Source organism: Bombina bombina, chromosome 8, assembly GCF_027579735.1.
Source record: "Bombina bombina isolate aBomBom1 chromosome 8, aBomBom1.pri, whole genome shotgun sequence".
NCBI classification, from domain to species: Eukaryota; Metazoa; Chordata; class Amphibia; order Anura; family Bombinatoridae; genus Bombina; species Bombina bombina.
In genome coordinates, this window is record NC_069506.1 from 58,439,358 (window position 1) to 58,455,154 (window position 15,797).

At 33.9% G+C, this 15,797-nt stretch overlaps 1 protein-coding gene across 1 annotated transcript in view; it reads left to right on the forward strand.

Annotated features, from left to right (window-relative positions):
- Positions 1–13,589, forward strand: part of PLEKHG5 (pleckstrin homology and RhoGEF domain containing G5) — a 185,837-nt gene extending 172,248 nt beyond the window's left edge. Inside the window, 14 exon segments of the mRNA XM_053690951.1 lie at positions 181–198; positions 200–254; positions 257–291; positions 508–541; positions 544–624; positions 627–655; positions 5,487–5,532; positions 5,535–5,623; positions 5,733–5,852; positions 6,522–6,654; positions 10,910–11,025; positions 11,842–11,987; positions 12,555–12,631; positions 12,634–13,589. Coding sequence (XP_053546926.1) covers positions 181–198; positions 200–254; positions 257–291; positions 508–541; positions 544–624; positions 627–655; positions 5,487–5,532; positions 5,535–5,623; positions 5,733–5,852; positions 6,522–6,654; positions 10,910–11,025; positions 11,842–11,987; positions 12,555–12,631; positions 12,634–13,589 — 1,935 coding nt within the window.
- The last annotated feature ends 2,208 nt before the right edge of the window (positions 13,590–15,797 follow it).

Genomic DNA, 15,797 nt, shown 5'->3' on the forward strand with positions numbered 1-15,797 from the left:
CCAGAATTAGACATTTCTGCACTGTAGTATAGGAAAAAAATAAAATAATTTTCAAACCTTGTGCCACCTTTGTTATACAGAATATGGCACAACATATTACTAAAAATATAGATTTCCTCCTTAAATATTTCTCTTAGCTGTAACAATGTTAACTTTTTTTTTTATTATTTTAATTTCCAGTTTGAAACACTTTTCAAGGCCATACATCAGATATTGTATGGAAGAGGTGGGCTGTATGGAATATATGAGGAACCTAATCGTGACAATGATCTTTTTAAAGCTTATGTAACGGTATGTTTTATTATTAAATTAGATTTGCTTCACAATTAATTTACTTGTTTGTAATTTTATTAAATATATAATACTTTCTTGCTGACCATTCATTTCTTATTTTATTTATCTTACTGTAATGTGTTTTCACAAAATGGCCTCATGGTAAATTCTAAAAAACAATTAAATTGTTTATGTTTGCTTAGTAGTGATTTTTTTTTTTTTTTTTCTTCATAGTGGGCTGAGAAACACAAGCAATGTAATCGCTTGAAATGAGTGACATGTTGGTTAAACCACATCAACGTCTGACCAAATATCCTTTGCTATTAAAGTCAATTCTAATGAAGTCAGATGATCACAATGAGGAGAGTCCTTTATCACAATGGTAAAGAACTGCTTTGAATACTTTGTTATCATGTGGCTAAAGAAAATACAAACTTAAAGGAATACTAAACTAATTTTTTTCTTTCATGATTCAGATAGAGCATGAGATTTTAAGCAACTTTCATAATTTACTCCTATTATCAATTTTTCTTTGTTCTATGCTATCTTGATTTGAAAAAGCTGTACTGTAAGCTTTAGAGCCAGCCCATTTTTTGTTCAGCATCTGGGTAGCACTTGCCTGATTTGTAGCTAAATGTAGCAAACCAATTGGCAAGCACTACCCAGGTGCCTGAACTAAAAATGGGCTGGCTCCCTAACCTTTCATTACTGCTTTTTCAAATCAAGATACCTGAGAACAAAGAAAAATGGATAATAGGAGGTAATATTAGAAAGTTGCTTAAAATTGCATGCTCTATCTGAATCATGAAAGAAAAAATTTGGGGTTAGTATCCCTTTAACACTTAGTGACCAGAGCACTTTTCCATTTCTGTCCGTTTGGGACCAAGGCTATTTTTACATTTTTGCGGGTTGTGTTTGTGTTTAGCTGTAATTTTCTTCTTACTAATTCTACTGTACCCCAAACATATTATATACCGTTTTTCTCGCCATTAAATGGACTTTCTAAAGATACCATTATTTTCATCATATCTTATAATTCTACTATAAAAAAAATGATAAAATATGAGGAAAAATGGAAAAAAACACACTTTTTCTAACTTTGACCCCAAATCTCGTTACATATCTAAAACCACCAAAAAACAACCCATGCTAAATAGTTTCTAAATTTTGTCCTGAGTTTAGAAATACCAATGTTTACATGTTCTTTGCTTTTTTGCAAGTCTATAGGGCCATAAATACAAGTAGCACTTTGCTATTTCCAAACCATGTTTTTCCAAAATTAGCGCTAGTCAACATTTAGAACACTGATATCTTTCAGGATAATCTGAATATCCCTTGACATTTATATATTTTATTTTTAGTAGACATCCCAAAGTATTGATCTAGGCCAATTTTGGTATATTTCATGCCACCATTTCACCGCCAAATGCGATCATAATACAAAAAATTGTTCACTTTTTCACAAATTTTTTCACAAATCTTTAGGTTTCTCACTGAAATTATTACAAACAAACTTGTGCAATTATGGCATAAATGGTTGTAAATTCTTCTCTGGGATCCCCCTTTGTTCATAAATAGCACACATATATGGCTTTGGCGTTGCTTTTGGTAATTAGAAGGCCGCTTAAATGCAACTGCGCACCCACATGTTTATCATGCCCAGCAGTTAAGGGGTTAATTAGGGAGCCTTTAGGGAACTTGTAGGGTTATTTTTAGCTTTAGTGTAGTGTAGTAGACAACCCCAAGTATTGATCTAGGCAAATTTTGGTATATTTCATGCCACCATTTCACCGCCAAATGCGATCAAATTAAAAAAAACTTAAAATTTTTCACAATTTTAGGCTTCTCACTGAAATCATTTACAAACAGCTTGTGCAATCTATGGCACAATTGGTTGTAAATGCTTGTCTGGGATCCCCTTTGTTCAGAAATAGCAGACATATATGACTTTGGCGTTGCTTTCTGGTAATTAGAAGGCCACTAAATCCTGTTGACGCCTCAACGTGTATTATGGCTAGCAGTGAAAGGGTTAATTAGGGAGTTTGTAGTGAGCTTGCAGGGTTAATTTTAGCTTTAGAGTAGAGATCAGCCTCCCATCTGACACATCCCACCCCCTGATCCCTCCCCAAACAGCTCCCCTCTCCCTCCCACCACCCACAATTGTCCCCGCCATCTTAAGTACTGGCAGAAGTCCTGCCAGTACTAAATAAAAGGGTTTTAAAAAAAAAAATTAAAATTTTTTTTCTAGCTATTTACATATGCTACTGTGTAGGATCCCCACACCTTTGCCCCCAACCTCCCTGATCCCCCCCAAAACCGCTCTCTAACCCTCCCTCTGCCTTATTGGGGGCCATCCTTGGTACTGGCAGTGTCTGCCAGTAACCCAGTTTACAATAAAAAGTGTTTTTTTTTCTCTTTGTTTTTTTTTTTTCTGTAGTGTAGCTTCCCCCCCACCACCCCCACCCAGACACCCCCCCCACCCAGACAAACCCCCCCCCACCACTTTGATGATTATTTTATTTTTCGATTTTTTTAATCTTTTTATTTGCCACATTCTTCTGCCAGTGTAGCGGTTCCCCACCCGCTCCCTCCCCGTGCACGCGCCCCGCCCCCACCATCCCGTGCACGGGCTGCGCGCCCCTGTGCGCGCCACCAGCACCCCCGCCCACGATCCGCCCCCCTTCACTTCCACAGGGGCCATCGATGGCCGCAACCCGCTCCCGGTCCGGCTCCCACCCACCAACGAGGTAGCCACCGATCTCCGGTGCAGAGAGGGCCACAGAGTGGCTCTCTCTGCAACGGATTACTTAAAAAGTTATTGAGGATGCCTCCCATATCGAGGCATCACTGCAATAACCGGAAAGCAAGCTGGAAGCGAGCAGGATCGCTTCCAGCTGCTTTCACACTGAGGACGTGCAGGGTACGTTCTCAGGCATTAACTGCCTTTTTTCTGTGGACGTACCACTGCACGTCCTCAGTCGTTAAGGGGTTAATATAAATTGTAGGGGAACATGTATCTATTATCTAAAAGTATGCATTAAAACCATCTGTAACATACATAACACACACACACATATATATTTACTGTTATATATTATATTTATATATATATATATATATATATATATATATTTATATATATATATATATATACACAAACGCAAACAGAATCGCATCAAAATCTATAACCAAGCTAGTGAAGCCTTTGGCTTAGCACACCTAGTGGGCATTTGTGAGAAAGGAAGTCGTGTAATATTGAAGAGATTTAAAAAAAATGAAAAAAAAATCTGCATATGTAGAAAATTTCAAAGAATTTACTTTATTTAAAACCTATTTTTAGATAAATGAATATGACTGAATGGAATATACTATAATAATAATATGCTGTTAACAATGAGAAGATTATGAGGGAATATTAATGACTTATTTTAGCCATTTAAATCTTGTATGGAGTTTCCACATTCATATTGTTGTTATAGCCTCAGATTTTCTTAATTTTCATAGTTACTTTTTAGCAGCAGAATGAAAAAAAACCACAAGTAAACCGCTCTCTCTTAAAAGTGCAGGTGTAGTGTACTTTTTAACTTGTCCTAATATGGATTTATGTTTTTAGTATAACGTGTTTAATGTAATTCTTTTTAAAACTTTTAATTGTGTAATATATATCACATTTAGCAATTATAGTAAATTACTAGTATAATGCAATTTTCATAAATGAACATGATTATTGTTTGCAATATTATTATTTTTTTTAGCAATAAACAATAGACTATTGTAGTTAGAAATGTGGTCAATAACAGCTATTTTTTTATTGTTCATTATTTTAATAGCCAAAATAGAGAAATAATATTTCTACAAAAATATGATAAGGTATTTTTAATCGTGGCAATGCTAGCACCAGTATGTTGACATTATAAACAGAGATAACAAAATTATCCATTGGTTATGAGTAGGGATGGGCGAATGCGTTTATATACGAATTGTAATGTTAGAACTAACTGTTATTGTAGAAATTCGATTTATCATTAATAGAATGTTGATAAGAACGAATATTCTTAAAAATTCGATTTTTCGAATGTTATTTACAGTTTTCGAATGTCACATTCGAATTCCAATGTCACATTCGAATTCCAATGTTATATTCGCATATCACATTAAAATTCGAATATTACATTTATAAAACACAATTGTAGACTAGACTACACTATTTTGAATTTGAATGTCACATTCAAATCGAATATCACATTCAAATCGAATATAACATTTAAAACACAGTATTAGACTAGAAATACTATTTCAAATTCGAATGTGACATTCGAATTCGAATGTAGCATACGAATTCACGAATATTACATTTATTAACACAGTGTAGACTAGAATACTATTTCAAATTTGAATGTCCACGTTCGAATTCGAAAGTTCCATTCGAATTCGAATATTACATTTCGAAATTGAATGAATCATAGCTAAACATTCTATTATCTCGAACAAATATTTTCGCATTTTATTGAAAAATTCGAAAACGAAAAATTCGAAAATAGAATGTTAGAATGTTATATAAACATTCGAAATTCGATTCGAACGAACGAATGTATCAAATTCGTTTTAAATTTCGAATTTTTAGAACATTCGCCCATCCCTAGTTATGAGATTTCAGTAGGATGATATATCATCGGACCCCAGGAATTTAAAGGGACAGTATACACTCATTTTCATATAACTGCATGTAATAGACACTACTATAACGAATAAGATGCACAGATACTGATATAAAAATCCAGTATAAAATGGTTTAAAAACTTACTTAGAAGCTCTAAGTTTAGCTCTGTTGAAAAGGTAGCTGGAAAGCCACTGAACGTGGCAAATAAGACACTCCCCCTCCCCCTTCTTTTGCATATGAAAAGACCCTTTACACAAACAGGTGCAAGCTAAAGTAGGTAGCTGACGGTATTCACATAAAACTTTGGGGCTTGGTTAGGAGTCTGAAAATCAGAGCAATGTTCTTTAAAAATAAGCAAAACTATACATTTATTTAATAAAAAAACTTTATGGGCTATATAAATAGATCATCTACAAAACATTTATGCAAAGAAAAAATGAGTGTATAATGTCCCTTTAATGACTTCCAGCACTGACTTATTTATTTTTATATTTCTTAAAATCGCAGGTATATTTTTAAAAATGTTAAATGGCTGTTTTTACACTAGTTGTAGATAAATTCAGTGGAACGATTTATTAACCATGTGAATTCACGTATGCGCCAAGACAAGAACAGCAGCGACTGGCAGCCATAATCAGCCGTATTGATTCTTACGAAGCTGTGGACAGTAGCACAGACGAAGTGGATAAGGTAATTAACTACATATGAAAAAAAATCCTTTTTTTATAATTTTGGATTTTTATTTTAATTTTATTTTTCAATATGTGTTGTTATTATTTGTTTCCTCCTGTCCTCTTAGATTCTGAAAGAGTTCTGTAGGTTGGATCTTACTTCTCCCATGATTGGAACCTCCACAGATGAAAAAAGGCAACTGCTCTTGGAGGGAAGTCTGACAATGAAAGAAGGCAAAGATAGCAAGGTGAATAGAATTTATTGCATTTTATTTTATTAAACAAATTCGCCGGAAATCAACCTGATCGAGTACGATTGACACCCCCTGCCTGGCGGCCGAGTTGGACGCGAGTCTGCAGGGGGCGGCGTTTGCAACAGCAGCTCACAAGAGCTGCTTGTGCAATGTTCAATACGGAGAGCGTATTGCTCTCGCATTCAGCTATGTCTGTCGGACCTGATCCACAGTGTCGGATCAGGTCCGACAGACATATGATAAATAGGCCCCAGAGAACGCAAATTTTAAGCAATTTTCTTATTTACTCCTATTATCAATTTTCTTTATTCTTTTGCTACTGGCCCATTTTTGGTTCACAACCTGGGTTGTTCTTGCTGATTACTGGCTAAATGTCAGCCACCAATAAACAAGTGCTGTCAGTGTACTAAACCAAAAATTGTCTGGCTCCTTAGCTTAGATGCCTTCTTTTTTAAAATAAAGATAGCAAGAGAAGAAGAAGAATTGCTAATAGGAGTAAATTAGGAAGTTGCTTAACATTTCATGCTCTATCTGAATCATTAAAGAAAACAAATTGGGTTTAGTATCCCTTTAAATAACCATTCAACAGGGTTTTACGGCAATTTATCCACAGGAATAGAAGCTTAGGTATTATTGTAATATATTTCCCCATTTTTTTTGCAGATGGATGTCTATTGTTTTCTGTTCACCGATCTCTTCCTCATCACAAAACCAGTAAAGAAAGCTGAAAGAACTAAAATTATTAGACAACCTTTATTAGTGGATAAAATTGTGTGCAGAGAACTGAAAGACCCAGGTATGTTTAATATTGTTATTACAGTCTAATGCTATTATATGTATTCTTTTCTTTTAAATATGGCTATACTCTATTATATGTGTATAGTCAAAATTAGGATCCGCTAAGGACAGGATTATCGAACACAAAAGTAATATACGGACTGGTAATACAAATGCCCCCCCTAGCTGCCACTTCTTTTAAAGGCTGGCCATTCCATTAGTCAATTTAAAATTTCAGATCATTGACAGTATTGACACTCACGAAGAGGGGGTAATAGGGAGTTAATGCTTAAACAAAAAGAGTCCTATTGGATATATGAACTTGAGTGTTTAGAACCAAAAGGGTTAAATAAAGACTGGGATCTCACTGTACTCTTATGATGAATTAATGTTGATTATAAGTATTGAATTTCTTATGATGAAATGATTTTCTATGATGAAATGATGTTGATTTAAATATTTTTAACACATTGTTTGCTGCTGTACATGTCAGGACGTGATGAATTGATAATATTGTGACTTAAAATTATATAGTTAAATTGTGAATATATATATAAGGAATGGGTTAATTGCTCTTGAGCGCCACCTAGTGGTACACCTGTATATAAATCACTCTGTTGTTTGTGTTTGGCATGGCATGATTAAGGGATAAGGTCCCGAAACGTTGCCCTATTTTTGTCTTATTTAATACATTTATATTGGGAATTTGCTGTCACCCTCTTGCTATTTTTTCAAATTAGGATTGCCAGAACTACTAAATAATTAATGCTTAAAACAATGGGTATCTTTCAACTTCTTAAGGTGCATTCTAGTCTAATAATAACATGCTCAGATTTTATAGTATTAAACAAATCACATTATTTGCTATGGTCACCATTTATTAACAAGTAGGCAAACAAGTAACATCCTTGTGAAGTCCGCCCCTGCAGAGGCACGGCTTGTCAATCACACTGGATAAATTCATCCAGGATGATTTAAAGAAGGCTAGGAAAGAGCAGTTCATAACTTGTATTTTGCAGTCCTGCATCCCAAGAGCTCCCCAAGGTTAATAATTGGAGCCCTATGAGTTTTTTACCCCTGCAAATGATCATTTGTGCTCAGTTTACCATTAAAGGATACTAAACCCCAATTTTTTTCTTTAATAATTCAGATAGAGCATCGACATTTTAAACAAATTTCTAATTTACTCCTATTTTAAATTTTTTTTGTTTCTCTTGCTATCTTTATTTAAAAAGCAGAAATGTAAAGCTTAGAAGCTGGTCCCATTTTGGGTTCAGAACCCTGGATAGCACTTGCTTATTGTAGCTACATTTATCCACCAATCAACAAGTGCAACCCAGGTTCTGAACCAAAAATGGGCCGGCTCTTAAGCTTTACATTCTGCCTTTTTAAATAAAGATAGCAAAAGAATAAAAATAAATTATAATAGGAGTATATTAGAAGTTGCTTAAAATGGCAAGATCTATCTGAATCATGAAAGAAAAAAATTGGTTTAGTATCCCTTTAAGTCCATTAAAAACTTTAGTCGTCTTGAATGCTGTAATTAATCACACTCAAGTGTTTGTCTTTCGCTAATTGGCATAAAGGGTGAAATTGCTCGTTATAACTAGTATTACAGAATGGGATTTTTTTTTTTTAAACGTTATCAAATCAAACTGAACATTGGATATTTATGTATACTCAATATTTTATTAATAAAAAGTACATTGTTGCAAATCATATAGAAAAAATATTAAGCTTAGGAGGTCTGACATTTATGTTAATTAGTTTAGTAATTGTTGTTGAACGTTTAAATGAAAATGGAGGTGGGGTTACACTTAAAGTGAAGGTAAATTTTCATCAATGAGTGCCCGGTTTTTAAAAATATTTTTAAAAACAGGGACACTTTCATTGATGAAAATGAACATTGCACTGGATTTGAAGAAATAATTACCTTTTACTCTGCAAAACGGATCGCCGATCTCAGCCTCAGTTCCTCTGTACTGACGTCAGAAATGACAAAACCGATCTTTTGATAGACTTGCAGTCTAGCCAATCAGTGCCTGCTCCCAGATAACCTTCACGTGCACGTGCACAGTGTTATCTATATGAAACATGTGAACTAACACCACTTAGTGGTGAAAAACTGTTCAAATGCATTCTGAAAGAGGTGGCCTACAAGGTCTAAGAAATTTGCATATGAACCTCCTAGGTTAAGCTTTCAACTAAGAATACCAAGAGAACAAAGCAAAATTGGTGATAAAAGTACATTGGAAAATTGTTTAAAATTACATGCTCTATCTGAATCATGAAAGTTTATTTTGGCCTAGACTGTCCCTTTAACATCTGTCAAATTCTCTGTACACCTGTCAAAGAATCGATAAAACTATACAGCTGAATATCTTTAACACACTCTTTGGCTCAAGATTAACAACAGTATTTAAATCACCCATAGTTTGTAATAAGCATTCCTTTAAAATAAAACACTAATTATTAGACCAGCATGTTTCTTTATAATGGATCGTTAAAGGGACACTGAACCCAAATGTTTTCTTTCATGATTCAGTAGAGCATGACACAACTTTCTAATTTGCTCCTATTATCATTTTTTCTTTGTTCTCTTGCTATCTTTATTTTAAAATCAGGAATGTAAATCTTAGCAGCCAGCCCATTTTAGGTTCAGCACCATGGATAGCGCTTGCTTATTGAAAGCTTACATTTACCCTACCAATAAGCAAGCATAACCCAGGTTCTCAACCAAAAATGGGTCCGGTTCCTATGCATCACATTTCTGCTTTTTAAATAAAGATAGCAAGAGAACGAAGACAAATTTATTATAGGAGTATATTAGAATGCTGCTTAAAGTTGCATGCTCTATCTGAATCATGAAAGAAAAAATTTGGGTTCAGTGTCCCTTTAAGCCCTTAGATTTCAGAAAAGCCTGCAAATAATCTTCATACGAATTAATACAGCCCCTACTGGCAATCAAATGGTTAAATGTTTAATTCTCAATATTCTCTTTCAGTTTCATAAGAGGAAAACTTTGTAACATAGCTTATTAAAGGGACACTGAACCCAAATTTTTTATTTTGTGATTCACATAGTGCATGCAATTTTAAGCAACTTTCTAATTTACTCCTATTATCAATTTTTCTTCGTTTTTTTGCTATCTTTATTTGAAAACTAAGGCATCTAAGCTTTTTTATTAGTTCAGCACTCTGGACAGCACCTTTTTATTGGTGGATGAATTTATCCACCAATCAGCAAGAACAACCCAGGTTGTTCACCAAAAATGGGCCGGCATCTAAACTTACATTCTTGCATTTCAAATAAAGAAACCAAGAGAATGAAGAAAATTTGATAATAGGAGTAAATTAGAAAGTTTCTTAAAATTACATGCTCTATCTGAATCACGAAAGAAAAAATTTGGGTTCAGTGTCCCTTTAATTGTCGTATATTTTGGTTCTGACCAATCCCCTTTTTAATTAATTGTATTATACTATTAACAGAAAGAAAAGAGTTCTGTTTGCATTCCGTGCAGCAGATGCTCTGCGAGTTGAAAGATAAATATTTTACCTTGTTTAGTCAGCTCTAAAACAAACATGCCATGGTTTTTGTTTTGCAAGAAAATTCTTCTCGTTTTGCTCTTTTCTCTACGCACGCAAATATCAGTTATACAATATATAGCATCATACAATGAAAGCTGTCGGTAACTTAGGACTTGCATAAAAGGATTTTTTGTTCTTTGTCCTGACAACAGGAATTAATTACCAAGTCCAGCATGAGTTTTATTTTGAAATATTTGGATAACTAGAAAGATTTTAATACTTTATTATTATAATAATAATCATGATCATCATTATATAAAAAGCATTTTTTTTTTGCATTAGAAAACATTATTTGTGCCCAAAACATTTCTACAGAAATTATGGAAAAACTTTTAATCTACATGCGCAGATAACTTTCCAAATTCTAGGTATTCTCTTTATATATAATGTACCAAAGAGTAATATACAGATAACTTTAGCATCAGATCTTTTTATGTTCTGCTGCTTTCTTGTAGCAGTAGCACTAACTACTACTTTAATTTACATTTTAAGTTTAAGCTGCCTTCCTTTTTTTAACAAATTAATTATGAAAAACCCATACACGATGAAACATTTTTTTTTAATTTTTTTCGTGAAATAATTATTTGTACAAAACAATTGCACATTGTCTAATAATGAACAGTGCTTTTTGGAGTGTAGATTATATCATTTCAGTATCTTCTAACTTTCTTTCTTTTTTTATTCAAGGTTCCTTCTTGCTGATTTATCTGAATGAATTCCGAAGTGCAGTTGGTGCATATACATTCCAAGCCTGTGGCCAGAACTTATGTAGAGGATGGATTGAAGCCCTTTACAATGCACAGGTAAGCTTTGCAGAGCATCATTACAGGACAATTGTGGCCTATTTTCTATTGCAAAGGAAAATGTCACTGGTAGATGAAAACATTTCATCATTTATGTTATGACTTTTGTTGTTACTGTAATGCTTCTATAATGCACATTAAAAAGCACCAATTACCAGCTAGCTCCCAGTAGTGGATTGCTGCTCCTAAGTATGTTTTTTTAACAAAGGATACCAAAAGAACAAAGTAAAATTGATAATTGAAGTAAGTTGTAAAGTTGTTTAAAATGTCTTGCTCTATCTGGATCATAAAAGTTTAGTTTTAGCGCTGCAGAATCTGTTGGCGCTCTACAAATAACCGATAATAATAATAATTTTAACTAAACTTGTTTAAATTCATATTAAAAGTAAGAAGAAATGTAGGTTTGGGCAATAATGGGATCTTAAAGATTGCTTACTGATTGATAAATTTCTGTGTGCTATAACAAAGAACAAAACCGAATAAAGTCCTTGAAGTTGATACACCCTATCCTCTGTGGTCATTGCAGACCCAATTGTAAACATAATGAAGTGAATATTTAAAAATAAAATATATATATATTATATATATATATAATCAACAATTTAATTGCTTTCTGATAGACATTATAGCCCCTGCAATCTGCATGCTAAGCAGAATCATGCAATATAGAATAGTTTTGTGTCACTGTGGTGTTAAACTAACCGTCATGAATAACAGAAATTCTCCTTTCAGAATATTAATTTATAACCATAATACTCAATAGTTATTCATATCCACATGTGACAGTGATCATATTATTTTACATATTTATTTTAGAATCTGTTGCAAAGACTGCGTCAGGAATATCAACAGAATCAGCAACAAGTGACTAACTTGCAAGAAGAGGAAGATATGGAAAGTGGAACATCTACAGCTAGTTCTCCAACCATTCTACGGAAGAACAGTGTTGATATGCTACACAGGTAAGCGTAATGCAATGTTCATAAAAAGTAAATAATAAAATTATTTAGCATCTATAGGAAAACATTTATGTTCATACACTTTCTTTATTTTGAATACTATGGGTAGATTTATCATAGTACGAGCGGGACATGATAACAACTGTAGCGTATCTGTCCGCTGGCACATCGATAAAGGCCGACAGCATACGCTGTTGGCATTTAATCATTGCACCAGCAGTTCTTGTGAACTGCTGGTGCAATGCCGCCCCCTGCAGATTCGCTGCCAATCGTCCGCTAGCAGGGGGTGTCAGCCCGATCGTATTCGATTGGGTTGATTTCTGTCCACGACCTCAGAGCAGGAGGACAGGTTATGGAGCTTCATAACTTCTGTTTCGGGCGACCCTACAGGCTCTCGCAGAAACAGGAGCATCAGGCTCCATACGGAGTTTGATAAATCAGCCCGATATTGGTTTCATTTTTATTGTAACCCAAAATTATATATTTATATGAACAATTATGACAATTATATATGTAATTTCTATTGCTTTTTATAGTGCCAGTAACACTTATGTTGCCCTTGTTTTTCAGTCAATCGGACAGTTCAACAGAAACCATCTCGGTCGTGGTGATTGATGCTAGTGAAGAACTTTCATCTCCAGATGTTGAGCAGGACCCTTTGGTTCTCAGTCAGATGAGACATCTATTAGTACTACAGCATCATCCATCACACCAACTGGAGACATGATTGAAAGTTTGGAAACTTCAGAAACACTTCCCATTGGGGATTCTAATTATCTTCAACTGGAACAAAATGGATGCCGATCATCATCTTTTGACAGTGCCTACGGAACTCTCTCACCCACGTCACTGGAAGAGTTTGTAGAGCGTCAGCATCAAGATTTAGCAGAGGAAGAGAGAGAATCTGTTTGTTCCCAACGTTCATCTTCTCCTAAACTCCGTAGGCGTACTCCAGTGCAACTACTGCCATGCAAGTCCAGGGTCTTAAAATCCAAATCAGAAGCTAATCTTCTTCACCTAATATCTACATGCCCTTCCTCAGATGCTTGTGAGGATACTCAACTTACTCAAAGTAAAAGTCTGTGTGAACTTTTTATGTCTCAAAGCACAGATACTTTATTGCATTCAAATAGCCACACCAACGGCAGTGCTCGTTATATAGCCAAAAGGATTAGCATGGTGGAAAGTTCATTACATGAATCTGAAGTACACTTAATAAAACCCAGATCAAAATCTGACTGTACACATTCTAGAGTGGTTAATTTGAGTAGTTGTAGTAGTAGTTCATCTGAACTTTCAGAACCCGAAAACATTGGATTTACAAGTGTTGCTGCACATGGGGAAGAGAATCAACATTGTATGGAGCAATTGTCTGAAAAGCGTCGGTCACTGCAAGAAGATGAGATGGGCACTATCACATATGTGCGCAGTAGTTCATTCACTGAACATTATGTTGAGATGGAAATGGACAATACTAATGGTTCTGGCAACGCGAGACGGACAGCGTCGGATCCACAATCATCCCAGCATAGGAAACTGACATTGGCTCAGCTCTACAGAATAAGAACCACTTTATTGCTTAATTCTACCCTGACTGCTTCGTAAGTGTTTTATATATTTATATGTTTTTAATTAAGGGAAAATATTTTCGTTTATATTGTCAGGTAGTTAAGGCTTTCCAGTGCCAAATGCTTACAAATTGTAAAAAGTGTTTACAGTACTGTATAACTTACTTTGACACTCTAATACCTTTTAAGTTTTTTAAGATTATTGCAGAAAAGTAAGAGAAAAGAAATACAATCTAGATGGGTGAAATTATTATTATCATCTTTTTTTTTTTTTAAATGGAATTAAATTGTTTTAATTACAATGGTATCCCAGCTATATATATATATGGACATACATACATTTACACACATAGAGAGAGACGGGTAGATACGATAGATAGATAGATAGAAGATATTATATTTTAGATAGATTGATAGATAGAAATTAGCTGAACCAGTGAGCTTGCATAACAACAAGTCATATGATCTGATATCTTGATAAATGTTGTTTCTAATTCATCATATTTTTTTCTTTTCAGAGAGGTTTAATTACAAGAAAATGAAACGAGTAGAATGTTTCTGAACCAGCATGTGAGGAAATGTAAATATTTTGACATGAAGTAACTCATTTATGCAGGACATTTTAAGATTCTTGATCTAGCAGATGCTGAAACGCGCTGTCCCCTGCAGATTTTCAAGAGTAATGCACCTGAGAGAGGATGACGCATTTCATCTGCTCACTGGTTAAGGGTGTAAGTGAGTAAAACTGGATTACTCTGAGAAACTAACAAATATTAGCAGGGTGTGTATTTCCAGAGATTCAGCATGGCATCGATTTCACTTGTTTGCACTTTGAGCAACTAAGGAGTTACATGCCAAAACTCTTTATAGGAGCACTGAGTTCTGGCGAAAAACAAAATGGTTGCCCCATGTTCCTGACAGGTTCTAGAAGTAAATGAACAGAAGATTGGAAAACAGACTAGGCTTCATACCTCATTGATGCATCCCAAATGTCAAGAAGATCCAATGTCGTGAGGATTAAACTCATACACATTTTAATATTTTGGAAAATCTGTTGGGCAGTTCTTACAGCGAACATTACAACGATGATACGGCTGAGGATAATTGCCTGTTTGTACAAGCAAAACTTTATTTAGAATCAGAACAAACTTTACTAAAAGCATGTTTAACTAAGTTATGGTAATTCATAATCTATACAACTATATGAAATTGGAATCCACATGGTGCTGGCCTTTATTTTTCTTAAACTTAAACATCAACTTGATTTTAAGTTCTAAAATATTATGAATTGTAGAAAGTGCTGAAATGACTCAATACGTATATTAAATGAATTGCTTACGGTGAGTTTGAGATTAGCTTGTTAAAGGTTTCCAAGTAAGTGCATTTTGTATAGGAATGTCTTATTGTACAGTAGGAGTTTTGCCATATTCAGGAGGTCGGCTATAAAAAAAAGGAAAGAAAAAAAAATGAAATTTTTGTATAGAACCAGTATTATCATTATTATGACAAATGGTGCTTGCCAATGTTTAAATTATTTACATTTAAAAATATTTGCTTAGCTGCATTTTTGTTTTTATATTTTAATGTTATTTAACGTTTTAAATGCACTTTATTTGTAATATTGTATTAATTACCTGAATATTAATGCTTAAAAAGCATATTAATTGGACGAATATATCAATTTTTACCTTTAATGTTATTAATTTTCTGTATTTTTTGTAAATTATGCTTTTTTTTTTTTTTTGCTCAGTTTCTTTTTTTGTATAGTGTAGATATACTTGGATGCAATTTTCTGTCAGTATGTCATATGTACAGAAAGAAAGAGTAGTCTTATGCCGAGTATTTTTGTATTTATTGAATAGAAGTACTGTTTCTTAATAGTGGTAATATTTGGCATTGTAAAAAAAAAAACCCATTTATATTATACATTTTGAAATTATTAAAATAAAAAAATGTCATGTTAAAAAAGTTTTTAAATGTCAGATATACAGTTTCTTCATACTTTATAATAAATAAAAAAACAACTAATTTTACTTAAGGTGACTACACATTAATACTATTATTTTTTATGCATAAATAAATTAAAATAAGTCATGTAAAGCAGCAGCACTGCCATGATAACTCCATTCTGATCCATTCTAATTTCCAAGCGTAAATAATGTACACAAGCTCAGGTAATTTTTGTAGCTTTTTTTATGACATTCCTGTCTACTAAAAAAATAGTGAAACTGCTCAAATTATGCAG